Here is a 23,065-nt window from a genome sequence, read left to right as displayed (position 1 = left end):
CCGGTTTGTTCTCCGACATTAAGAGTCTGAAGTCAGTTGTTCAGCCTCTGCTTGTCATGTTCTTTTTTTTTTTTTTAAATGGGCTCTGCATGTTAATGTTAGCAAGACAGTATTGCTCTCTTAAGAAGAAAGCATTAATTTTGCATTTCCCTATCAGTCAGCTGCGCGTAGGTGGTGATAATCCCTGTTAGTCTTTGGACTTGCTTTTCAAATGTCAGTCTCTGCAATCAGTGTGATCGCACCGCTTAGAAGCAGGTTTTTTGGAGACAACTTTACCGTTTCCTTTTCTGCAGCCTCAGTGGGGTCAGGCTGTCTGAGATGATCTTCCCTAGCCGTGGGGAGGTCCAGCACCTTGCCTGTTTCTTGGGAATATTGTTCCTCCAGGCTCTCTAATCAGTGCGAGTTGGTACTGCTCTTCTGGGAATACCTCCGACTGTCCTTCAACCTGCTGAAAGGGGAAAGTACCTGCCTGGTGCACGTGCAGGCGGCAGCTTTGGTGCTGTTGCTGGGCTTCAGGTGTTCCACTGTACTCACTCGCTCAAAAAACAAGTAGCTTTTGTTATGGGAACACTTAAGCTGCTGCTTAAGGCTCCCTGGGAGTAGTGAAGGACTGCTGGCTTAGACCAGGGTTGAGAGCACGCAATAGTCTTGCAGTCTTTAGTTCAAGACTTAAAGGAAGTTATTTTGATTGTGAAATTTCTGGATCCGATGCTCAGTTAGAGGCCTGCTGGCTTGTACCGATGTCAGGGGCTCTCCTCGGCTGTACCTGCTGGGAACAGCCCGGCGCTGTCAGTAGGGTGGGGGGTACTAACTCGGTGTTTGTGTGCTTTGAAGATCCTCCTCTGGCCCTGCAGAACCTGGGAACTGGGGGGGCTACGCCTCAGATCTAGATCAACAATGATGGTACCTAATGAGGGTGAGCCACGGCTGCCTGGTTTGGTGTTACCTATTTCCATTTGGAAGCGCGTGGTTTCACCATGCGTTGGGCAGCCTGCTCTTCTGGCCAGCCCACCTCTGCCAAAGGTTCTTGGGTAACCCGGGGGAAATTAGTTCATCCACCTGTGCCACTCTCCCCGCCTCGTGAAACCTTTCTGTCTGTCTTTTGGTCCTTAGATGAGAAAGTTTTAGTAAAGCCATCCAACTTTGTGTATCAAGAAAGGACTTGAACAGGTTCTGGAACATTTATTGTGCTTGGACCTTGCGTGAAGTAGGTGCAAAACACGGTTGGCACTGCACGGGGGTAGTTCTGCTTGTGGGGCATTGACACAGGCTTTGCGCAGGGGAATTCTAGTCACAAGGCACGGGTTCTTGACTGGTTTGAGGCAGAAAATAGTCTTACCACTCGCACACAAAGCTGGCTGATGCTTCCTGTCATAACTCGACTTTCAGTCATGTCTGGGCAAGATACCTCGTTTTTGTCCTGAACAAATGTGCTCTTATCTTCCTTTCCCAAGCTGGCTGAATAGAGGCTTGAAAAAAGAAAATTCTTAGAAATCTCAGCTTTGGCCGTGAATTACTAAGCAGGATGCTGGCAAGAATTTCCATAGTGTTAGGATGTGGTTTTGCATGGTCTACTGTCAGAGGTAACTTCTGGGGAAATGTCAGCTTTTAGGTTGTCTGCTGTCGGTTTGCAACCGTAAGCACTTTTTTTTTTTTTTTTTTTTTTAGTTCTGGTGGTGGCTGTGGCAGGTGGGGAAGTCATTTCTTGGGAAGGCAAAGGCAGGTGTTTTCTTGAATGTAAGTTTAACAGCAATATGCTACCTTAGAAATGTTATGACTTGTAACCAGCCTGTATTTCATGGGCAAACATCATATTAGATCAGCATGATCAGTCCTGTAGCTCTCTGTGTGCCAATTTTACCTTCAGGGAATGGCTGTCCTTTTTAATGATTCATTAGCTTTAACAAACTGCATCCCATGAATACAGCTGGCTGGGATGGGGGAGGGTGAGAATTGCATTGCAGCTGGGGGTGCTAGGAAAAACTGGAGTGCCAAGGAGGAGATGGTGTGGGGTGAGTGGGGGGCTGCCACCATGGGGCTCTTCTGGCAGGGGATCGAGTGGGGCAGCTCCAGCCCACGGTCAGCCCGGCACTGCTGCAGTGTTTGAAGGCAGTTAAGCTGCTCTCTGCGGATTCGGTTCGGTGCGACACCTTTGAAACACGTAGCTTTAGGGGGGGAGCAGCTGAGCAAGACCTTTAGGGGTTACAGGTGATGCCCCTCATCCTTCAGGCCCCCAGGGTCAGGCCTGCTTCCAGGGCTCTGGTGAGTGGGAGGACTTTGCACCACAGCAGACCCAATGCCTGAGGAGCCCTAAAGCCAAGGCAAAGAGGAAGGTCCTGTTCACACACTAGCTCAGAGGGTCACGGGTGAGACTTGTGCCCATATTTCCCTGCTTTAATTTGCTGCCTGGGCTCCTCCCTCTAAAAGCCTCTGGATCCTGTCCTTGTGCTGACTACAACCCCGCTGCCTCTCGGATGTTTTATGTCCTCTGAATCAAGGGCTTGGGTTTTGGTTTATTTTATCTTTTTAAATTTTCTTTGAAAGGTTGAAGTTTTTTTTTAATGAATGTGTTTCCCCGTTGTTTCCTTCCTGCATGTTGATCTCGTACCCGCTGTAGGCATGACGGCTATTCTGATGTCAGCCGCTGGACTCCCCGTGCACCTCACCTGTGTGCCGCAAGCTGCCAGCACCCATAAAGCCACTAAAAAACACAGCTCAGTTAAGGAGGGGAGGAAAGTGTCCAAGAAAGGTAGTTCCTGCTCAAACTCTGATATTTGCTTCCATCTCCTTCTCTTTATCTCTCTGCACTTGTTCTGCCTCCCTCCTTTCCTCTTGTCTCTCCCCCCACCCTCTTGGCTCTTCTGATTTGACTGATGATGGTCGTCCCATCAAGGGGAGAAGCAGGGCACGTCTCCTCTGGCCTGCACAGTCTCTGACAGGCTGTAAAATAAGATGATGAAGTAGACCCTGTCCTGTGGTAGCTCTGCTCGTTTCCATCAGTCATTAGAGCTGGAGCAACCCAGTTGTTCTCTGTGCATGTCAGAGACTCCTGCAGCCTCCCCCATGGTCCCGCTACACCCTCTCGGGGAGCCCTGGGTGTCCACATACCAGGACCTTCTCTGACTCATTGGTGGGACAAGTCTGGGAGCTGAGGGACCATCAAGGAGAGCATTTAATCCATACGTGCTCTCAAGAGAAGGTTTGTTTGTGAGCCATGCTTGTCACAGTTGAGTCATGGGATGAGAAGGATCTTCCAGACAAGCAGACCCTGAGTCATACAGGGCTTTCAAGTCAAATTGCAGAGGATTTGCTCTCTCCACCTCTGTCTGGGGTGGAAGGGAATGGAGTGGAGTGGAGCCCTCTCTGGTGGACATGCTCTGGCAGGAAGGGCTGGGTTACCCCAGCTCTCCTGCTGAGCTGAGCCACCTCCAGGGCAGGGCCTTCATTTCTCCTCTTCCTATCTCACTGGCATCCCACACCCTTGCCCTTGCAGAGTTGGTGGGCTCTCAGTTTAGAGCTTGGGTCCCATCCGTGTGTAGCAGCCCTGGGACTCTGCAGGGCTAGGTGTGAATCCAGCCTGGTGTAGCTGTAGAGGTCCTTTGCCAACCCCAGCACAGGTGTCCTGGGGTGGTCAACCACCACCAAACCTAAGGTGCTTCCCCCTTCAGATAAGCGAAGGGAGGACTAGAGGTGGGGGGGGTGTTCAACACGGAGATGCTCACGTTGAAGAAAGAGGGAAGAGCCCTGAGGTGCAGGGGAAGAGGCATCTGGCTGTCTGGGGAGTTTGTTGGTGCCAGTGTGTCTCTCCTTGGAGTCTGTGCATGCAGTGAGGAGGCTTGATGGGGAAGTGAGGTCCAAACCTGTCCGAAAGAGGCAGGAAGGTTGGTGGAAGGAAAACAGAAATTAAATGCAGAGAGAGGTATCTTGCGGAAATGCATTATGGAGGGAGCTGGGAGGAGGACATGCAAATGGCGAGAAGGAGGGAGAGAGCAGATGTGGAGTAGGATGTGTGATAGAGGGGGAGGAGAAAGCAGGGGGCGGCAGGAGAAGCAGCGAAGAACAGGAGGAGCAAAGGAAAATGGGAGGTGAAGGAGAAGAGCCGAGCGGAGGTGGGTGGCAGAGGGGCTGGATGAGGATCTCGGTCTGCGGAGCCAGCTGGCAAGGCGGTGGGGTAACGCCGGCTCCTGATGCTTCGCTCCCAGCGCAGGCAGCATCCATGCAGCCCTCTGCAGCCGGGGATGAGGACTTGGGTGATGGGGACACCCTGGAAACTGTGCCGCAACAGAGCTGCGGAGAGGCCAGGCCCTCCTGCAGAGGCATTGCCTTGCCCCTGTTGCTGGAGGAGCCCAAAAAACTGAGGGCCAGGCCTGCCATTGGTGTTGGTCACCTGCTGAGCCGCACCTTGGCCAAAGGCAGGGTGTGCTGGGGCAGGGCTGGCACCAGCCTCGGCCCCCGGGGGTGTCCAGGCAGCTGGCTCAGCCCCAGGGCTGTGCCCGGTGCCAGCCCGGAGAGCCAGGCTGGGGGACCTGCCTGGCTGCCACCTCCCTGCCAGCTCACCAATGCCACCTGCTGGGGCCAGGACACCTCTGGCCCGGGGAGCAGAGAGGGGACACCAGCAGGAGGGATGGGACAGTGTCTGGGGAAGGGGCACCAAGCAGCTCCTTCTCCCATCTGGCATGGCAGGATTTGTCCTAGCCATCCTCATTCCTGCTCAGGACGTGCTGCAGAGGAGATGCTTTGCCAGCTCTGCCCTTTCCAATGCTGACCCACGCAAAGGGGGGTGCCTTTCTCTGTTTCATTTTGCTAAAATCCCCCCTCTCGCTTTAGAAAGTGGGGTCGCCTTTGCTGGGGGCAGGGAGGCTGGTCCTGCAGAGTGCACGACTCCTGGGATGAAGAGGGTGCTCAGTCCCTCCTAGGAGCAAGCTGTGTTTGTACAACACCCCTCCGGGCTTAGGAACACTGCTCTGCAGTGAAAGTAGTGAGCCTGACTTTCGGCCAGACTGTTCTTTTTCCCTTTACGGGCCCTGAAGCTGCCAACAGGCCGAGATGGGCCTGTTTTGTGCCCTGAATTTCTGCATCACGTGCCCTTTCCCCTCCCACACCCCTCCAGGTTTTTCCATCATGGAGAGCTCTAGCAAGAGCTGTGCATCCAGGAGGCGGCCATCAGTGTGCTGACTGCAACCAGCTGGTGCCAAAATAGGTGGCGGTGGGTGCAGCGTACCCCTGCCGAGCCCCTTCTCGCTCCCTCCTGCTGCTGCAAACCCTGGCCTCACGCGGGTTGAGGCGATGTTGATGGAATTGCAGCCAGCTTGGTGAATAGCTGGGTTATGTTCAACAAAGGCGCTAATTAGTCAGGACTCGTTAACGTTGTTGCCATTCTGGCAGCGATGTCTCTGGCGCAGACGAGCGCTGCGCTGTGGGCGCTGCAGCTCTCGGGGAAGCTGTGGTCTCCGGGCAGGCACTGCGCTATTGGTGCTGGCACGCAGCCTGGCAGCGTCTGACGGCCGGCACGGCGCTGCGCTTCCTCGGGCTGCTGCAGCCGCTGCCTTGCGCCATCGCCGCCGACTGCGTGCTCGGGGCGGGCTGAGACCCTGCCGGCTGCCGGGAGGGAGGCGAGCGGCTTGTCCGGCTCTCTGTCTGAGTGCTGCTGTGCTGCTCAGGAGTGGAGCTGGCTGCCACGGAGGGGGACTGAAGGAAGAAGGCGTTGTTTTCAGTCTGGTGTGCCGCTTGTTATCCTTTTGGCTGATGGGATCGCCGTCCGCTTTTCCCCTGGCTTGGAGGTTTCCCTGCACATCCTCTCTGGGGTGGGCAGTCGTGTGCAGAGTGCTGCGGTCACGGAGGGAGAGGAGATGAGCACGCTCGTCCTTCCCTGCCGAGCAGGATGGGATCTGGCTAGGCGAGGGGAGTAATCCCAGCTGACTCCGATTGCTCCCCCTATGTCCATCCATCTGCAGCTGGGACTGCGGACCATGCCAGTGCCTATGGGATAGGTGGGACAGGGGAGCTCCTCGGAGTCGGGGGAGCTCACTGTTCCCGTGGGGGACCATCTGCTGAAGGAAACAGGCTGCAATAACAGGGATGCTCTGTGTCAGGATCAGAGCAGCCTGGTTGCTTGGTTAGCCTGCTGAAATGCTAAATGTGGAGAAAGCTGTTTTTAACACCGAATCTCCTCTCACTTTCCTGATCTCTGGGCAACCCTCTTGGGGGTGAGGCCAGTAGGTCCAGCCCTTGTAAGTCCAGGAACAGAGGGCAGAGGTGATCAGAGTTGGGTGACTGTCCATGGCAATAACTAGAAACAACCTGTGTCTGGCCTGCATAGGGTATCAGAAAAAAAGTCTGCTGCTAACCATATGGCTCATTTTGGGATACAGAAGGAGGTATGTTACTGCTGCAAGCATTTGGTTGCTGAGGAAGGATTCAAAACACATCTGTTAAATGTTGCCCATGGAAAGCCCTTGCTTCAGCAAGCAACTTATTATCTACAGGGAGGAAGGGGAAGCATTAAAAAATAATCGTTATTCCTCTCTTTGTAGATGAAAGAATGGTAAACATTCCTTCACATCCCAGATAAATCAATAGCACAGCATTGCACCAGCTGGTGGTAAACAGCATCGGTCGATTCTGCTATTGCATTTTCAATCTGCTATTGAATCCTGAAAACCATGGGGGCTGAACAGGCTTTGATGATCCCAAGGGATGGCTAGAACAAAGATTTGGAGGCAAACACTTTTATGGAGCAAATGGTCCAGTAAGGAAGTGATTCATGCGCTGAAGCATATGTGGCTCGTGCCGTGGTGGGTGCTGTGCCTCCCAGCTGCCTTCTAGCTCCCCCCCTGTGCTGCTGGGATGTGGCCTGCCAGATGTACTGGTCTGCCCAAGGAAGAGCCTCTCTTCAGAGGCAAGGAAGGCTGTGTGGGCTTCGCTACCCTTGCTGAAACCAAGTTCTCAGCATCAAAAGGCTTCCTTGGGACTGGACATTCAAGCGCTTGCAGCTGGGGACAGATTTTCTAAGGCATCTGGGCTCCCCAGCCCTTTCTCTCCCCAGACAACTTTGGTGGATCTAAATGCATCAGAGCATTATCACAGCAAACTGACAGGAACAGATCAGAGATGCCACAACGCAAACCCATCAGGCACGGGTTTCCTAAGGATGGCTGAGGGCTGCATCACCCTCTTCTGCCTGTCTGATTGCCCCCAGCTAGGTCCTAATGCCAGCTGGTGAGGTGGTGTAATGCCACTTGCTTTGCCCAAAATCCCTGCTGTACCCCACAGACTCTGCAAAGAGCTTTCTTTTCCTCGCTTTTACCTGGCTCTGCACTGGGATTTTTGTCTCCTTTCATTGATTTGATTCGAGTGAGCCTGGCCAGTTCTTGGGCAAGTCATGTCTTCGTTTCTCTGAGCTGCTACAGAGGAAGGAAAGTCAACAGCAAGAGAAATGCACAGCAGGGGCTGCAGGGAAGGAGCATCCTCCACCATCCTGAACAAGGTGAATTGCTCTAAAGCTGCTCAGGTCTGCTGTGCAGGTCGGAGCAGGTGAACTGAGGTGTTCTGCCAAGTACTGGGCAGGCGTTGCTGCTGGTGTAACACACCCTCTCCGCTCGCTTCCCTCGCTGTCTTCACCACCTTGTCTGTGCATCTTTTTGGCACTGCTTCCTCCAGCCCATAGCCAGAGGAGACGAGAAGGTCACTTCAAAAAGAGCCGCATGGAAAACACAACCCAGATGGAGAAGGACTTGATGGTCAGTCTGGCAGGCAGCACGGGATCCTCAGGAATGGGAATGTGGTGGTCACCACGACTGGGTACTTGTGGAAGCAGACGGAGTTATGGTGGGTAGCAGCTAGTCCTGCTCACACAGTCCTCTCCAAAACCTGCAGAGCAGAAGAAAACGAAGCCTCCATCTCCCATGTGACCATGAAGGTCTCTTGCGGTTGCAGACCAGAGCCTGGTTCCAACTGCCACGCGTGGAAAGTCCCACCCTGTGTTTGCCAGCCTGGAGTGGGGACGTCACAGAGCACACAGCTGGGAGGGCTTCAGGCACAGTAAGCACCGAGCTGAGCTGTGACGATGAGCTGAGACAGTTCAGACTGATTGCATCCCCTTGCGACTCGTTCCTGACTGGCAGCTCTTGATCTGCTGCGTGCGAGCAAGGTCCCAGCAGAGAGGATTCCTGGACCCGTTTCTCACCTTTGGAAAAGGCAAGACAAGGAGCTGCATTCCCTGTGGGGTCTGGTGATGAGGCCTTGAAGCAGCTCCTGGCACTGCTGAGCTCTTGGCCTGAGAGCTGGAAGGCTGTCGCTTGCCCAGGCTCCTGTTTGTCTCCTGCTCTTCTTGTAGCAGTTCTTGGAAATGCTTTTCCAGGGGATTTTGGCGTGCCCCTGGAGTGGAAAACACCTGCTTCTGTGTTGCTCTTTTGGCTTAATGCTTGTTTTATCCTGTTACCACCTTCCTGACTAAGAGTCTCCAGAGGGCTCTCAGCCCTGCTCTGCCTGAGATGTCAGGCGTTTCTCTTCCTGCCTGGCACCGGCCCTCAGAGGGAGCATCCCTTCACCTTGCGGGCTCTTTTTCTTGCTTTGTGTGCTCAGTCATCCCTTCCGCCTCTACTGCTGCCAGAAATCACGTGTTTCAGGATGGCCAGGAATCCCCTTCTGAAAATAACTCATCTTAATGACTGTGTCTTCATTTAGGAGAGTCCAGCTCCCAGTTTATCAGTCTTCCTTAGCTAAACGATTTTCCACCCACGTTAGCGCTCTGCCTCACTCTCTCCTGTTGCCCCGAGCTAGCTTGTCTGCAGTGAAAAGGCGTCTCTTCCCTGGTTGCATCTCACCCAGCTGTCTGTGCTGCAGGGCGACCTTGTGCTTTCTGTCGAGGTGCTCCTATAGCACTAGCCGCTTGCAGAGCTGGTGTTCACGGGAACGAGGGGCTCCTACGTGATACAGGATCTGTGCCATCCAGGTCTTTGCCTGTTTAATGACACCTGTGGCATGTGAGCAGTCCTTCCCTTGCTGCTTCACCATGTTTGCCTCTACCATGAAAAGTGATTATCCAGAAAAGAGCACCCGCCCCTTGCTGCTGGTGACAGAGACTGGTTTTTTGGGGTGGCAGAACAGCTCGGTGCTGGCTCCGGTGTGACTGTCTCTTGATGCACAGCATTTTCAACCACAGGGGCAACACTTGTGAACCCTCCATCTTCCTTGAAAAGCCCTAAATTGGATAGGGAGAGCTGAAGACGCGTGTCGTGCAGGAACACCCACAGCTCTGATGCCTGGCAGTTGCACGTGGGGATGCTCTGCGTCCACCTGGGAGTGTGGCAGTTGGGAGTAGCAGTTACTCCCTTTGCTAAAGCACAGTTGATGTCTTACAGTGGCTTAGAAACGAGCTCAAGAGCAAAGCTCTTTGGGGCAGTGTTGGAGTACAACTCCTTGTGAGGCCCTGGGGTGTTGGGCACAGATGCTTGTGGCCTGTCTGGCTGCTGCTCGCATTTCCTTTGCTCCCCAAACCGCCCCGGCAGCTCGGCTGGCCAGGATGAAGGAGAGCCGAGGAGGAAGAGCTACGCCTTTGCTGGCCTGTTCATCACAGCACTGCTTTCCCCTGATCTCTCCCAGAAGTAGATTCGGGAAGGAAGGGCAAGGGTCCCCCCGAGCCAAGTGACAGGTCTCTCTTTTGCCTCCTGCCAGGTGGAGTCATAACATCACTTGTGCAAATGTTTCCTTTCCTAGGCTGGTGGAAGAGCCTGGCAGCCTCCATGACGGGCCTGATGACCAGTAAGGAGCTCATCTCCTCTCGCCCGGAGCTAGGCGCCGGGCAGAGGCGTGCGATGCTTGCTGGCTTAAGCGAAGCCTTGCTGGGCAGCTCCAGAAGGATGGGCTGGGAGTTGAGGTGACTGCTGATGCTCTCGGCGGTAACTTGCTCTGGGTGTTGTGTGATGTTTGTTGCTTAATCCCGTAACACCTCCGAGGGGACCACGCTGCTGATGCTGGTGGGCTGCTCGGGTGCTCGTGCCTGGGTGGATGAGGAGCAGGGACTATATTTAGGAAAACGCAAAGATATCAGTGTCGTGTGCTGCAAATAGGGTACCTACTGTAAAGCTGGTTTGTTTTCTATACCCCGTGATTTGCGCTGTGTCTTGCTGGATTTGAGTATGTGGAAGTTTGAGAGAGAGGCTATTTTGTGCTAAGGATGCAAGGCTCGTTCTGCCATACTTGAAACAGGGCCTGAAGCTTAGCATATTGCTGGGTCTCTCGTTATCAGGTGCCAGCTGCAGGGTGTGAGAAGGTCCCACATCAGCTGGGGCCATGTGGGAATGCCTCTTCTCCTTTGACGCCACAGATGATGTAATCCTCTGTCCCGGTGAGACTACAGGGTCCCTGGGTTGAGTTTGATCTTAGCTGGCCTCTGGTGTGCACAAAGAAAGTCCAGCTGGGACCTGGCTGGCGTCGCTTGGGGTACGTGGGGAGAACTGGAGCACAGCAGCCACAGGCGGACCCCTGGGTGTACGGCGCAGGGCACCAACATCTGCCAGTGGGTTCTCCCATCTGCGGCGCTCGCAGTCCTAGCAGTAGCCATTTCTGATAGCAAAGCCTTTGTGGGGCTTGTAGGGATCAGTTGGAGCAGCCTCTTCTCCCCCTCTAACCCTAACCTTTCTCCTTGGCGTCCTGGCCAGTGACTTGCTTGTCTCCCTTCTCTCTAGCTCACCCTGCACATGCCCGTCATACCTCACAGCATGTCTGATTTCTTCTCTCTTTTTCTCATCTCTCTCCTTGTGCAGCGACACCAACCGAGCCAGAAGCGGTGGTGAAGAAGTACCTGGAAGAGGTGAAGGGCTCTTCTGCCGATGAGGTGAGAGGACAGTGAAGTGACTCCAGCTTGCCCAGTGGCCTGTTCACTGGGGTGCTGTGAAAACCACAGCGATGCCTGAGGACCGTACTTCCTTGGGCATCCCGTGTGGTAGATACTGCTGCAATGGCACTGTCGATGCTAGGTGGAGAGGCCTCAGCACTGCCTGAAGCCCACACGTGGTAACCGGTGACTTGTCCTTGTCAGAGAACTGTGACAGAGAAAGCACGGCGTGCCAGCTAATCCTGGCGATGCCTCCCCATTTCCCTTGGAGCTGGCCACAGGGCCTGGGGTGGAAGAGGGAGTTTGACTTTGGTCTCCTCTCAATGCTCATAGAGGTCAAAACTACAGAGATCAAAACCCTGCACTGGAGCTGCTCTGTGGAGGAGCAGGACACAATCCATACTCAGTTCCCACTCTGACTGATGGCAGCTCTCTTCCTGTGCTGTCCAGGAGGTGGTGGAGTGGGGTGATACCAGCCAGATAAGGAAACCTGTCTCTGTGCCCTTAAACCTCAAAGGGAAGGATTAAAGTTGAAGGCAAATCTTCCGGAAGCATCTCCTTGATCGCTTCCTTGGTGGGTCAGTCATTACGATCAGCCTGTGCTCGCACTACATGGTGGTTTTCTCCTTGCTGTCCCGGACTCTAGGACTGTATCATCTGCATGGAGAAGCTGTCCTCCCCCTCAGGTTACGGCGACGCATGCGAGTGCAGCACAATCAAGCCGGAGGCAGTCGGTCGTCTGACAAACTGCCAGCACTCCTTCCACATGCTCTGCATGCTGGCCATGTACTCCAACGGGAACAAGGTACCAAGCCAGCCCATCCCCACCAGGTCCTCTGCACCCGGGTGACTTGGCTGTGGAGCTCTGATGCCTGCTTCTCTCTCCCTGCAGGATGGGAGTTTGCAGTGCCCCTCTTGTAAAACCATCTACGGAGAGAAAACCGGTACTCAGCCCAAAGGGAAGATGGAGGTCTCCACTTTTCCCCAGTCCCTCCCTGGCCACAAGGACTGCGGGACGATCCAGATTGTGTATCACATCAGCAGAGGCATCCAGGTGAGTGCACAGCGCGCTCGCAAGAATGGCTGCTGCCGGATAGCACAAGCTGTGAGAGCCTCCCAGAGAAGTACGGGGATCTAGTACAGCACCTGCTGGCAGCCCACCACTGAGCAGCCTAAGGTGCCTGGAGCCAGCAGCAAGCTGCACTGGCTGTTCTTCAATGTATGGGTGGCTTGAGTCTCCTCTGTGAAAGATCTTTTCCCCCTTCGAGTGTGGCCCCAGGGTCTACAACAGCCTTTCTCCTACAGTAAAGACTAATGTCTGTGTGAAGCAGAGAGGAGACTCGGCCCATGCTCACAAGGTGGGAGAGATCCCAACGTCTGGTTTCGCAACCCACGTCTGAGGTTTCGGTGGTTGCAGTGAGCTTGCAAAGGTTTGAGCTGGGTGATCTTTTTAGGGTGTCACCAGACCACATGGAAAAAGCTGTGGTTTGGGGCTGTCTCCCACCAGAATTTAAGTAGTATGAAGAGCTGGCTTTGTAATCCCGGCATGAGACCGCTCTCGGAGGACCCGTAATACTCGCATGTCCCATAAGAACAAGTCAGATACCTCATACCCATCATCAGCAATACCTTGCTCCCTTTACGTGGGAGAGCTGCTTTGAGATGGACCTATGTCAAATCCCGCTGCTGAGGGATTGCCCAACTCATGAAGATGGATGCGTCTGTGCCAAATATGTCTTACCTTTTGCAGGGCCCTGAGCACCCCAACCCTGGGATGCCTTACACAGCAAGAGGCTTTCCTCGCTATTGTTATCTACCAGACAACGAGAAGGGCAGAAAGGTAAGGTATCACACCCTGATAACGTGACCCTTCTCAGGCTGTCTCTTGGCCCTGTGTTGGTGGATCGGCACAACAGGGTTGCTTTTGGGAGCTGTCCTCGTGATGCTAACCAGCTATTCTTAGTAGTTGTCCATGCTGTTTGTTCCTTACGTGTATTTGTAACCCCTCTGCCTTTGAAGTTCTTTGCTGCTTCTTCACAGCTTTGACTGTGAAGACTTACTCTCCTTCATCCCTTTACCAAACAAAATCCCGTCTGATCTTTTGGGAAGACGCTCCTAGCCTGTCTTGGGCTATGCAGTTACAAGGGTTTGCACTTAAAACTGCTGAGCTCACAAAGTCCGGCTGCTGGCTCTTCCCATCCCTGTTTCCTCTAGGTGGGTGTGTTTGTCTCAACTTGTGCCAGTATTTTTCAAGTCCTGGAAGACCAGCATGTGCAGGGAATGGTCCTTCCCATCAGGGGAACGATATGGGTAACTAGGAGGTGAGGGACATCCCTTCCGATGCTGGGATCTCTGGTTTCCTCCCGCTATAGCAGGGATTTAGGCTGTTAGGCTTCTGGCAAGCTGCTCTCATGGTTCAAGTCTCCTAGCTGCTGAAGGCCAGCTTTGGTTTTTCTCCTTCCACCTCTAGGTCCTGGAGCTCCTAAGGGTGGCCTGGAAGAGACGCCTGATTTTCACAGTGGGCACCTCCAGCACCACCGGCGAGAGCAACACGGTGGTGTGGAACGAGATCCACCACAAGACGGAGATGGACACAAACCTGAGCGGCCACGGCTACCCTGACCCCAACTACCTGGACAATGTGCTGGCAGAGCTGGCCGCGCAGGGCGTCACCGAGGACTGCCTGAGACAATGAGCTGGGGTGGGGGCCCGCCTGTGCCGTGCACGCATCGGGGAGCCCTCCTAGTGCACTTATTCCTGTTGCCTTAAGTTCCTGTGTCTGACCGTCTGTCACACTGAGCAATAACACTGTACCGCGGGAGCCCGGCCTGCTCTCTACAGTCTTTTTTTTTTCGGGAGGGAAGGATATTTTCGTAGAAACTGCGCTTGCATCTCTGGGTGGGGTTGATGACCACATCTGGGAGTGGCTGGGAGAGTGGTCCTGAGGTGACAGACCCCCTTGTGAAGGCAGAACCTTGCCCTGGTAATGCTTGGGGACAGGACGGGGAGAGGGGGGTGTCTTGCTCCCCCTAGACCAGCTGGAAAGCAAACGGGGGCCTCCCTCCGGCGCACCGCAGCTCCCTGTCTCTGAGGCACCTCTTACAGCGAAGCCTCCTCCCTCCTGCCCCTGTATCTCTGCTCGGTCGTAATAAACACTTCATTTCCACGGCAAGTCGCTGCTTTGCCTTCAAGCTGCCCGGTGGCTTGGGGTGCCTCCCCCCCTTCGGTGGCCCTTTCTGGGGGCCCAGCCTGCTCCGCGGGGCTGGGGACACTCGATCCAGCCAGGAGAAAGGAGGGAAAGCTCAGCTCTGCTGGAGGGACACGAATCGCCGCAGGGACAGGACACGGGGCGCTGGTCCCAGGGGTCAGGGGTTGCAGGCTGTCAGTGCCTCACACCCCCCCCCCCCCCCCGGAGCCTGGTGGTCTGTGGCCATGGTGCCGGCAGAGGTGACCCAGCAGTGTCCGTCCTGGGGGGAGGTCACAGCCCCCTGCTCTTGCTGTGAGCCGCCGTCCCCCCTCCTATCGTCCTGAAGCCCTTCTGGCAGGACCTGCCCCTCTCCCCCCCCCCCCCAGGTGAAATGGCAGCAGTTTGGGGCTGTTTGTGTCCGGTGAAGCCTCTGCAGGGAGGAGGCTGTTCAACAGCTTTGCGCTGCTGCAGGGAGTGCTGGTGCCACCAGGCGGTGACAGGCCACCTTCCTCCCCGCCTCTGCTGCCAGCGGGGCGGTGAGCGGCACGGCAGCGATGCGAGGCTGCCAGCAGCGATGCCCTCCGGGCAGGAGCATGTTCCCGCACCCTCAACTCTGCCTGTTACCAGTGCTAGCGCCCTGCGAAAGGGGTATTGCCCCAATCCTGGTGGCCTTGCTGTACGTTGTCCCCCGGCTTCTCGTCACCCGGTAGCCGAATCCTTTCTAAAAGTTGTTTCTGGCTGTTCCCTTCCCTGTGGCCGCCGGCCCCAGCTGCAAGTCCCGGGAATTCTGCCCACATTAAATCCCTTTGGCACATCAGAGGTGCCATCTGCCAGTTCACCGTCTTCCCGGGAGATCCGGGATGTGGCTGTGCTTCGTGGTAGCTGCTGGCTCGGCATCCTCCTGGGACCAGCATGTCCTGGACCGGCGGAGGGGCAATTTTCTTTCTGTCACACCAATATAAAAACGAAAGGTTTTTCGGAGCCGTCGAGGGCTGGAGCTTTCCCTAGCGTCCATCTTGTGCTTGCAGCCTCCTGGTTACCCTCTGCTGCAGGTTCTAGGGAGAAAGCTCTCAAACACCCAGCCAAGCCTGGGGACGCTGCAAAATTGGGAGCTCCTTGGGAGCAGCAGGTACTGCTACGCACGTCTGTGTGTTGCTGAGCTCTACAGAAACGGGCTGTGTCTGCTCCTCTCCCGCCCTGGTTGCGAAAGGGAGAGATTTCGAGTTTAAATTTCAGCTTTCTGTCCCCGGATCATGTTCTCCCGGCAATCAAAACAGTGAATTGAAGCGAAAATTGAGCAGGGTTCACCCAGCCCTGTACAAAGCAAGAATTTCCTGCTGAGCGTGGCCCAAGGCATCTTCAGCAGATGCTCCTCTGCGTGAATCAGCTGGACCCTCCCCGCATCTGAGCTCATCCAGGGCCGGGGCACCGCAGCGTGAGCTGGCCAGGCTCAGCGGCTCATCCCTGGCTGTCACGTCCTCCGCCACAAGGACATGAGGCATCTCCTAAAATCCTTGCCACGTCGGTGCTGAGCCCTGAGATGGCTTAGCCCCCGCGGCGGGGGGATGCAGGCGGCAAAGGGGTGGAAAGCAGCAGAGCTGGGTGCTCGGGCACCGCTGCGCAGGAAGATGCTTCGAAGCCGGTCCCCCTCTCTGCCCTGGGGCAGGGGTAGCAGCCGGCTGAGGGGGAAGGCTCCAGGGCTGGCATGGGACGAAAGCATGACCGCGATGCCGTGGTGCCGGTTGGAGCCGGGAGGGGACAGAGCCCGAAATAAGTGCTTATAATGCTACCGGACAGGTCTGACCAAAAGATTTGGGTCCCCCTGGCCCTGGCTGGAGACCCAGGGTGAGGGTTTCTCCCTTCCCCCTTGCGGTGCCGGATCGTTTGCAGCAGGGTGGTTATTATTAGCCGAGCCTTGACCCCGCAGGTATGCTGGCCCCGCGTCCCAGTAGCGGGTACCGGCAGCTGAAACTGTGACTCAGTGTCCCCCTGCGTCACCCTGCCTCCCTCGCCCCGCCGGGGAGCGCGAAGGAGGGCTCTGGGGTGGCAGACGGGGGGGCTGGCATGTCCCCGTGGGCATCTGCTGCCGGCGGGGAGCCCGGGGCAGGTATTGCTGGGGAGGAGGAGGGGAATAAGGCAGGGACTGGAGGAGGGAGGAGGGATGGAGGCTGCAGCTGTGCCTGTTTTTCCCCTCTGCAGCTGGACTGTGTAATCTTTGAATGCCCCATTTCCACTTAATCTGAAGGTGCGGCCCCGGCCACTTCGGGAAGGGGGGGAAATCCCCTCCCACGCAGGAGTGAGCAGCCGCTGCCCTTGGCAAACACCGGAGAAGGAGCACTCAAACCCCTCTGCCCAGAGAACAGCTTGGAGGGCCAGCTTGGGGGGTCCCTGAGCTGTGGCACAGCTCTCATTCCAGGGTCACTGTCCCTGGCCCCGTCCCAAGGGCTTGGGGGGCCTTTCTCCAGGGAGGGGGGGCCACAGCCCGGCCCCGCTGCCAGCGAGGGGGAAGGATGGATGGGGAAATGTCAGCATGGGGTGGCCCTGGAGCTTGGGTGCCTCCGTGCCCCCGGTGCTGGGTGGGACTGTTTGCCTTGAACACTTGGGGTTTTGGGTGAGTTTTGGGTGTGATGGCTCCGGAGCGCTTCCCCGCCCTCGGGGCAAGGCTGGCTGCACCCAAAACCAGCTGGGCACGGGCCCACTCCTCGCCCTGGCTCTGGGGGCCGGGTGGGCAAGGGGCACTCTCAGGGAGTCGGGTCCTGGTGGGGCAAATGGGGGTGCAGGACTACTCGCCCGGCTGCCCCCGTGGCCCCGACAAAACCTCCGACTCGTTCTTGAACCTCACCTACGGTGCCTCCTCTGTGCCTCAGTTTCCCCTTTCACATCACAGGCTTGTGCTCTGTATCCTCATAGCCCGCCCCAGTGCCTTGGCTCCGCGGTCCAGCGGGGCGGCTCCTCAGGGGGGTTTGGGACCAGCGGGTGACCCAGGAGGTGCAGCCGGCCCCTTTGCCCGCGGGGTCTCGAGGGCCGGCAGAGCCGGTGCAGGAATGCGGGGCTGGGAGGGTCCGGCACCTCGCGACAGGCGGTCCCCGCTGCGGGGTCTCGTGGGGCGGTTCGTCTCCTCGGCAGTGGGACGGGGTGAGCGGAGCAGGGCGGCACGTCCAGCCCTGCCGGGACGACGCCATGGAGCCGCTGCGGGTGCTGTTGGCGCTGGCTGGGACGGGCGCAGCCGCGGGCCTGGGTGACTCCCCCGGGGGGTCGGGGTAGAGGGGGACGGGGGCTCGGAGGGGCTGCGAGGTGTTTTCCCCGTGGGTCTTTGCAAGGTGTTTGTGCCAGGGAGGCGGTTATGGGGTCGGGCATGGCTGGGGGGTCCCCACACTGGTGCCATCCCCCTGGTGCTGGGCACCACCGGCATCCCGTGAGCCCCCCGCTGTGCCGACACCGGCATTCGTGGACCCCAGCGCGGGTGCGGGCTGGGGTGAGGCACTTGCCGAGCGGTGCAGAGCCCAGGATCCCCCCACTCACCGCCTGCCCCCCCAGCCCTGCTGCCCTACGTGCCCCGCGTGCCCCCCGCGGCGCTGCCAGGGAAGCTCACCGCCACCACCTTCGCACTGGAGAGGCCCTGCTGCGTCTTCGACCGGCACGCCAACGCCTCTGACACCGTCTGGCTGGCAGTGGCTTTCGCCAACGGTGAGTGCCCGCTGCTCTGGCACATGCTCCCTGCCGTGGTGGGGGGACGTGGGGGACCCTCGCCGCAGCCGCTCACCCCTCATCTGTGCCACGCAGCCTCGGCCGCCTTCAGAAACCCCCCGTCCCGGGCCGACGTGCCCCCATACGAGCAGCTGCCCACCACCCACTCCTACATGACGCTGGAGACGGCAGCGGCCACGTACGCCTGCTCGGCATCGAGCCCGGCCGTCCTGCGGGTCGGGGGTGACACAGTGTGCGGGGGCCAGGGCGGCCGGGACCCTTGCAACGGGCCCCTGCCCTCTCCAGGGCCCTACAGGTGAGGCTGGCGGGATGGACCCCCCCAGGTTCTGGCTGCGGTAATTCCCCAGGGAAGGTGTGCTCATGCCGTACCCATCCCGCAGGGTGAAGTTCCTGGTGATGGGCTGCCACGGCCCCAAAGCGGAGACGAGGTGGTCTGACCCCATCCTCCTGCGGAGAGGTACCGGTGGCACGGCCGTCCCCCCACGGGTCCCCCACACCTCCCCAGGTGGGGTGCCGGCATGTGGCACGGCATCGGCCCTATGCCATCACCCCAAAACCCAGAGGGGAGAAGAGGTCCCCGATCTCCCCCAGCCACCCTATCTCTCCCCTTTCCATCGCGCTATCCCTGAGCCCCCCGTGTCCCCCCACGTCCCTCATCCTGCCTCCTTCCAGCCGGCAGCCCGAGCACCATCGACCCCGCACCCGTGCGCCACGGCAGCGACGTGGTTGTCATCGCCTCCATCCTCGCCAGCCTGGGGGCCGTGCTGGCCGCGGCGGTGCTCTGTGCCATGGGGTACGGGGGCTGCACGGGGCCGCGCTCAGAGGGATGCGTCTGTGGGGGCCCCGGGAGAACACCCCCTCCTCAGCCCCATCAGCAAAGAGGTGGAGCGAAGGAGACATTTTTAAGATTTAAAAAGCCTTTTTTTTCTTAAATTGGGGGTTTGCCATAGTTTCGCAAGGAGAAAGGGCCCCTTGGCGGTGATCGGCGCGGAGGGGCCCGGCAGAGCCCCACGGACCCCGCTTGACACCTCTGCTTGTCTCTCCCTGCAGCGCCAAGGCGTGGGGTTCCCTGTGCCACCAGGACTCGGGGACCGGCACCTTCACCCGCAGGTCCTACAGGACCCACCACATCCCCCCGGCCCTGCCCCAGCCCCTGCCCCCCGGCTGCAGGTGCAGCCCCCCGGGGCTGGGCTGCTTTGCCCCCCGGCCTCCTGGTCCGTGTCCTGCCGAGTAAAGTCTCGCTTCACATCTTTCGCTGCCTCCTCCTTGCCTGGCTGCGGGACGATGCCCACCCTCCTCCGCCTGCCACCCCGCTCACGCACCAGCTTGGTGCTCTGTTCACCAGGCCCCCGCCGTCAGCCACACAGGGCTGGAGCTGTGGAGGATGGGGCCACTGGGACCCCCCAAAACCACCTGGGGCCTCAGCTTGATGGCACTTGGTGTTGGGGGGGGGGGGGGGCACATGCTGGCACCGGTGGGGTCCACGGCGAGCCCTGAGGTGGGCATCACCCTGGGGTGGCACTCTCTGCCCCATTGCCTGGGTGAAGGCTGTTGCCCACCCATGCCACGAGCGTGGCAGTTCTCAGCACGCCTCGCCGGCGGGCACTTGAAGCATAGCAAATGCTCCCCGGGAAAACGAGCCCGACCTGTTTGCCACGGGCCTCGGCCAGCGCAGGAATGTGGGCGGTTGGCAGCCGCAGGTGGGTCCCATGGGGACAGAGCACACACAGTGCTGCCTGCACTCCCGCCCTCGGCACCCAGGCACCCGCACGATGCTCCCGCTGCTCCTCCTGCTCCTGGTGACAGCCCACAGCCTGGGTGAGTCCGCCAACGCCATCGGGCTGGGCTGGGGGTCCCCGCTGTCCCTTGCTTGCGGGGGTCCCCTGTGCGCAGGCACTGGGACCCCCCCCAGAGCCTGGAGATGCAGAGCAGCTGATGCCCCCCCCTATTTTGGGTGCCACCCGTAGTGTCCCTGGTGTCACCTTCCTGGGTCTGCTGGCACAGCGTGGGGTCCTCCGGGGTCTCGCAGGGGTGCCCCTCCCCGGGTGGTGGTAGGGGGGTGTCTTTGCTTCCTCTTTTCATGAAACGTGTCTGAGCCCAAAACCGGGGGCGGGAGGGGAGCGGGGGCCCCGCAGCTGGGATCACAGGGGTCAGCTCCCTCCTGTCCCTGTCCCCACGCCGAGCCCCCCGGCACCGCTGCAGCCGATCGGAGGAGCCGCCGGTCAGGGGCTGCAGCGGGGTGTCCGCACCCTCCGCCGCACCCACCTTGGCTTCTCACAGCAGACAAGCCGTACGTGCCGACCCTGGCCACGTCCCCCTTGGGGGGCCTGAAGACCACCTCCACCTTCGTGCTGGAGCAGCCCCGCTGCGCCTTCACCAAGGTGCAAAGCGACGCCGTCATCTGGCTGGTGGTGGCCGTCCCCAAGGGTAGGTGGGGTGTGGCGAGGCCCCGGGGGGAGCAGCCCCAGGCAGGGGTGCGCGCAGGGCTCCCTGCGCCCCCCGGGGTCCCTCCTCACCCCCGTCCCCATCCCCGCAGCCATAGATAACTTCAGCAACAGCGTGGCGCCGGGGACCCCCGAGCGGGCCTTCCAGGGCTTCCCCGCCAGCACTCCCGCCTACATGACCCTCAACACCACCCTCCTCAACTACCCCTGCCCCAAACCCCCCGGGGAAATCACCGTGCTGCGTGTCGGCAGCGAGACCAGCTGCGCCACAGACAAGACGAGACCCACCTGCAACGGCCCCCTGCCCGGCCCCGGGCCATACCGGTGAGCCTGCTCACAGGGACGTGCCCCCCTGGGGCCTGCCGGCAGCCCCCCGGCTTGGGGGAGCACGGCCAACCTCCCCTCCCACCCCAGGGTGAAGTTCCTCGCCCTGAAGGGCTCCAAACCTGTGGCTGAGACAGCCTGGTCGAAGCTCATCACCCTGAAGACAGGTACCGCTGCCGGGGTGCTCGTCCTGCCCCTCGCGCCCGTCCCGCCCCTCGCGCCCATCCCGCCCCTCGCGCCCGTCCCGCAGCTTTGGGGTGGGTGGTGGGGGAGTGGGGTGGTCCCGGGGGGGGTCTGCACGCTGAGCACCAGTGGCTCGGGGTGCAGCACTCCTGCGAGCAGCTGGGGAAACTGAGGCAGGGTGCTGCCGTGGGTCCTGCTGGGGTATGACGGCATCGCGTGATGGTGCATTGCGTTTGCACGCTGCATTTGCACGCTACCATTGCATAGTGTGTTCGCACGCTGCATTTGCACGCTACGATTGCACATTGCACTTGCACGGTCCATTTGCACACTGGGACTGCATACTGTGTTTGCACGCTGTATTTGCACGGTGCAATTGCACACCGCGATTGCCCATGAACGCACCGGGCCCCGGCCGGGCCCCTGCGCTGCCCCGGGGTGCACGTGCCGCTCCCTCCCCTCCCGCTCTCTCCCCAGCCCTGCCGCCCAGCAGCATCCCCGCGACGGGCAGCGGGCGCAGCACCGGCATGATCGCCCTCACCTCCATCCTCTCCATCCTCTTCGCCGTCCTGCTGGCTGGCCTGGTGGCCATGCTGTTCTTCTGGGGGTGAGTGCCACCCCCGCGTCCCACCGCACTGCCCAGGAGCTGTGATGGGCGCTGGGCACGCAAGACCGGTGTCAGAGGGTGACACAGGCACCCCGCGGCCCCCACCCTCATCCCTCACCCCCCTTTCCCTCCCCAGCTCGCATGCCCGTGGCAGCAGCACCTTCAGCAAGCCGGAGGCGGTGACGGTGCGGCGGTACAACACCCACCACGTCTACGACCAGCCGGCCGCCCGGCTCTGAGTACCCGCCACGGCCCCGTGCTGCCTCGCCGCCGCCCCCCCGGCACCGCACTGCCTCCCCGCCTGCTCCCGTGCCGGCCACCGGTGTCGGTGGCACGACGCCCGCCGCCGCGGGGGCACAGCCAGAGCTGCCCCATGGACCGGGGCCCTGTGGAGCCGCGATGGAGCAGAGAGATTAAAGGCCTTTCCACGTGCTTTGTGCACGCCTCCGCCTCCTGTTTGTGACACCCCCCCAGGAATGGCACCCGCCGAAACCTCGCCGCCTCCCGCAGCCCCCGGGAAAAGCCCCGGAGCCCCGCTCCCCGTGCCCCTGTGCAGGGCTCTGAGCCCCCATCCCTGGGAGGGGACAGCTGCCACCCAGGGCAGGGTGCGGCTGGGGAATGCTCTGGGGTGGGGGAAGCGTTTTCACACCCAGCTTGGGGGACACGGTGCCACACGTGCCTGGTTTGGATGGGGAACGAGGTCCCCCCCCCGCCAGCAGCCCCAGTGCTAGGGTGAGGGGCACAGAAATGCCCCCAGGAGCAGGTGGGGGGGTACGGGGGGTGTTTCTCCCTGTTCCCTTCGCCCCACGGTGATTTCCCCAAGCCCCAAACCCGGAGGAGGGTCTGCCCCAGGCAGCGCTGGCCCAATCCTGCCCGGGTGCTGCTGATGTTCCCCCACTAGCCATGAGATGGCAAGATCCTGCACCAAGGTGTGGGTCCCAGATCCTGCTCGGGAGGGATGTGGGGCCTGATCCTGCCCTGGGGTGGTGGGTGCCCTGATCCTGCAGCCTGAGCAGGATGAGACACCCCCCCCGGTGCTGAGGACAAGAAGGCCAGAGAGCACTGCAGGGTGGCTGTGCCCCCCCTCGAGTGGAGTCGGGGCAGGCATGCATATAAATATATACATCATATACGTACACATACACATATGCATATGCATATACGTATTAAACCCCCCACGTTTTTTCCGTAGGTGCCGTGCAAAGGGCGGCATCACATTTGTACCTGATCCATGGTCACAGCGCCCTTACCAGGGTGTCCTTACGCTGCCTGGGGGGGGGGGGTGTTAGCAACCTGCCGCCCCCTCCCCGCGCTGCCGCTGCCAGGAGCCGGCCTCCGTGGAGCCCAGCCAAGGAAAATCGAGCAAATCCGGCGATTAACCCCTGCGCAGATCAGCCCAGGCGCAGCGAAGGGACTTTCATCCGGCGGACGCGGGTCCCCTCCGTCCTACCCCGTCCCCCGACATGAAACACCCGTATCACCCGCAAAGCGGCTTCGAGCGGCTGGGGGGGAGGGGGTTTGTGCCCCGTCACGCGGGCGCTGCTGGGGGTGGGACGTGGGGCCCCGACCGCGTGCGAGGCTGGAGCGGGCACATGGGGAGCCGGGAGTGACGGTGGCAGGGGACTGCGCCGCGTCCCCCTGTCCCCCTGTGCGGGGGAGGCAGAGAGGCAGAGCTGCAGGACAGGGCAGCATGTCCCCGCGGTGTCCCCATGGTGTCCCTGCAGTGTCCCTGCGGTGTCCCCATGGTGTCCCCGTGGTGTCCCTGCAGTGTCCCC

The 23,065-nt window shown here is 59.4% G+C and overlaps 3 protein-coding genes across 11 annotated transcripts in view; all 3 read left to right on the top strand.

Moving 5' to 3' along the window:
• DTX2 (deltex E3 ubiquitin ligase 2) overlaps window positions 1-13,664 on the top strand; it is a 39,493-nt gene extending 25,829 nt beyond the window's left edge. For 2 of the 8 annotated variants that reach the window (XM_076354466.1, XM_076354472.1), the window contains exons 5-11: window positions 1,669-1,737; window positions 2,618-2,749; window positions 10,767-10,837; window positions 11,484-11,642; window positions 11,730-11,891; window positions 12,588-12,677; window positions 13,308-13,664. In XM_076354466.1, the coding sequence (XP_076210581.1) occupies window positions 1,669-1,737; window positions 2,618-2,749; window positions 10,767-10,837; window positions 11,484-11,642; window positions 11,730-11,891; window positions 12,588-12,677; window positions 13,308-13,532 (908 nt within the window). In that variant the 3' untranslated portion in view covers window positions 13,533-13,664. Of the gene's footprint in view, window positions 1-1,668; window positions 1,738-2,617; window positions 2,750-9,675; window positions 9,763-10,766; window positions 10,838-11,483; window positions 11,643-11,729; window positions 11,892-12,587; window positions 12,678-13,307 lie in introns of all 8 variants that reach the window. The other 6 variants (XM_076354467.1, XM_076354473.1, XM_076354474.1 and 3 more) reach the window with 5 other exon arrangements.
• A 3,540-nt stretch (window positions 13,665-17,204) lies between these two features.
• Window positions 17,205-18,966, top strand: LOC143168459 (uroplakin-3b-like). Its single transcript, XM_076354901.1, has 6 exons — window positions 17,205-17,262; window positions 17,562-17,711; window positions 17,808-18,027; window positions 18,113-18,189; window positions 18,405-18,525; window positions 18,783-18,966. The coding sequence occupies exons 1-6, from the start codon at window positions 17,205-17,207 to the stop codon at window positions 18,964-18,966; spliced, it is 810 nt and encodes a 269-aa protein (XP_076211016.1).
• Window positions 18,967-19,477: 511 nt separating this feature from the next.
• Window positions 19,478-21,734, top strand: LOC143168255 (uroplakin-3b-like protein 1). 2 transcript variants are annotated; one of them, XM_076354505.1, is made up of 6 exons: window positions 19,478-19,550; window positions 20,016-20,159; window positions 20,269-20,500; window positions 20,591-20,667; window positions 21,161-21,290; window positions 21,427-21,734. In XM_076354505.1, exons 1-6 carry the CDS (start codon window positions 19,505-19,507, stop codon window positions 21,527-21,529), a joined length of 732 nt encoding a protein of 243 aa, XP_076210620.1. In that variant the 5' UTR covers window positions 19,478-19,504; the 3' UTR covers window positions 21,530-21,734. The 2 variants fall into 2 exon arrangements, with proteins under 2 accessions (XP_076210620.1, XP_076210619.1); XM_076354504.1 differs by having other exon boundaries at window positions 20,013-20,159.
• Window positions 21,735-23,065: the final 1,331 nt, after the last annotated feature.

This window comes from Aptenodytes patagonicus, chromosome 17, assembly GCF_965638725.1.
Source record: "Aptenodytes patagonicus chromosome 17, bAptPat1.pri.cur, whole genome shotgun sequence".
Lineage (NCBI taxonomy): Eukaryota > Metazoa > Chordata > Aves > Sphenisciformes > Spheniscidae > Aptenodytes > Aptenodytes patagonicus.
This window is presented reverse-complemented; position numbering and strand designations above follow the sequence as displayed.

Coding starts and splice junctions, on each gene's coding strand:
- LOC143168459 (XM_076354901.1), top strand. CDS start 17,205: ATGGAGCCGCTGCGGGTGCTGTTGGCGCTGGCTGGGACGGGCGCAGCC. Junction 17,263..17,561: donor GGGCGCAGCCGCGGGCCTGG/GTGACTCCCCCG, acceptor CTGCCCCCCCAG/CCCTGCTGCCCTACGTGCCC. Junction 18,526..18,782: donor GCGGTGCTCTGTGCCATGGG/GTACGGGGGCTG, acceptor CTCTCCCTGCAG/CGCCAAGGCGTGGGGTTCCC.
- LOC143168255 (XM_076354504.1), top strand. CDS start 19,505: ATGCTCCCGCTGCTCCTCCTGCTCCTGGTGACAGCCCACAGCCTGG. Junction 19,551..20,012: donor GGTGACAGCCCACAGCCTGG/GTGAGTCCGCCA, acceptor GGCTTCTCACAG/CAGACAAGCCGTACGTGCCG. Junction 20,668..21,160: donor GCTCATCACCCTGAAGACAG/GTACCGCTGCCG, acceptor CTCTCTCCCCAG/CCCTGCCGCCCAGCAGCATC.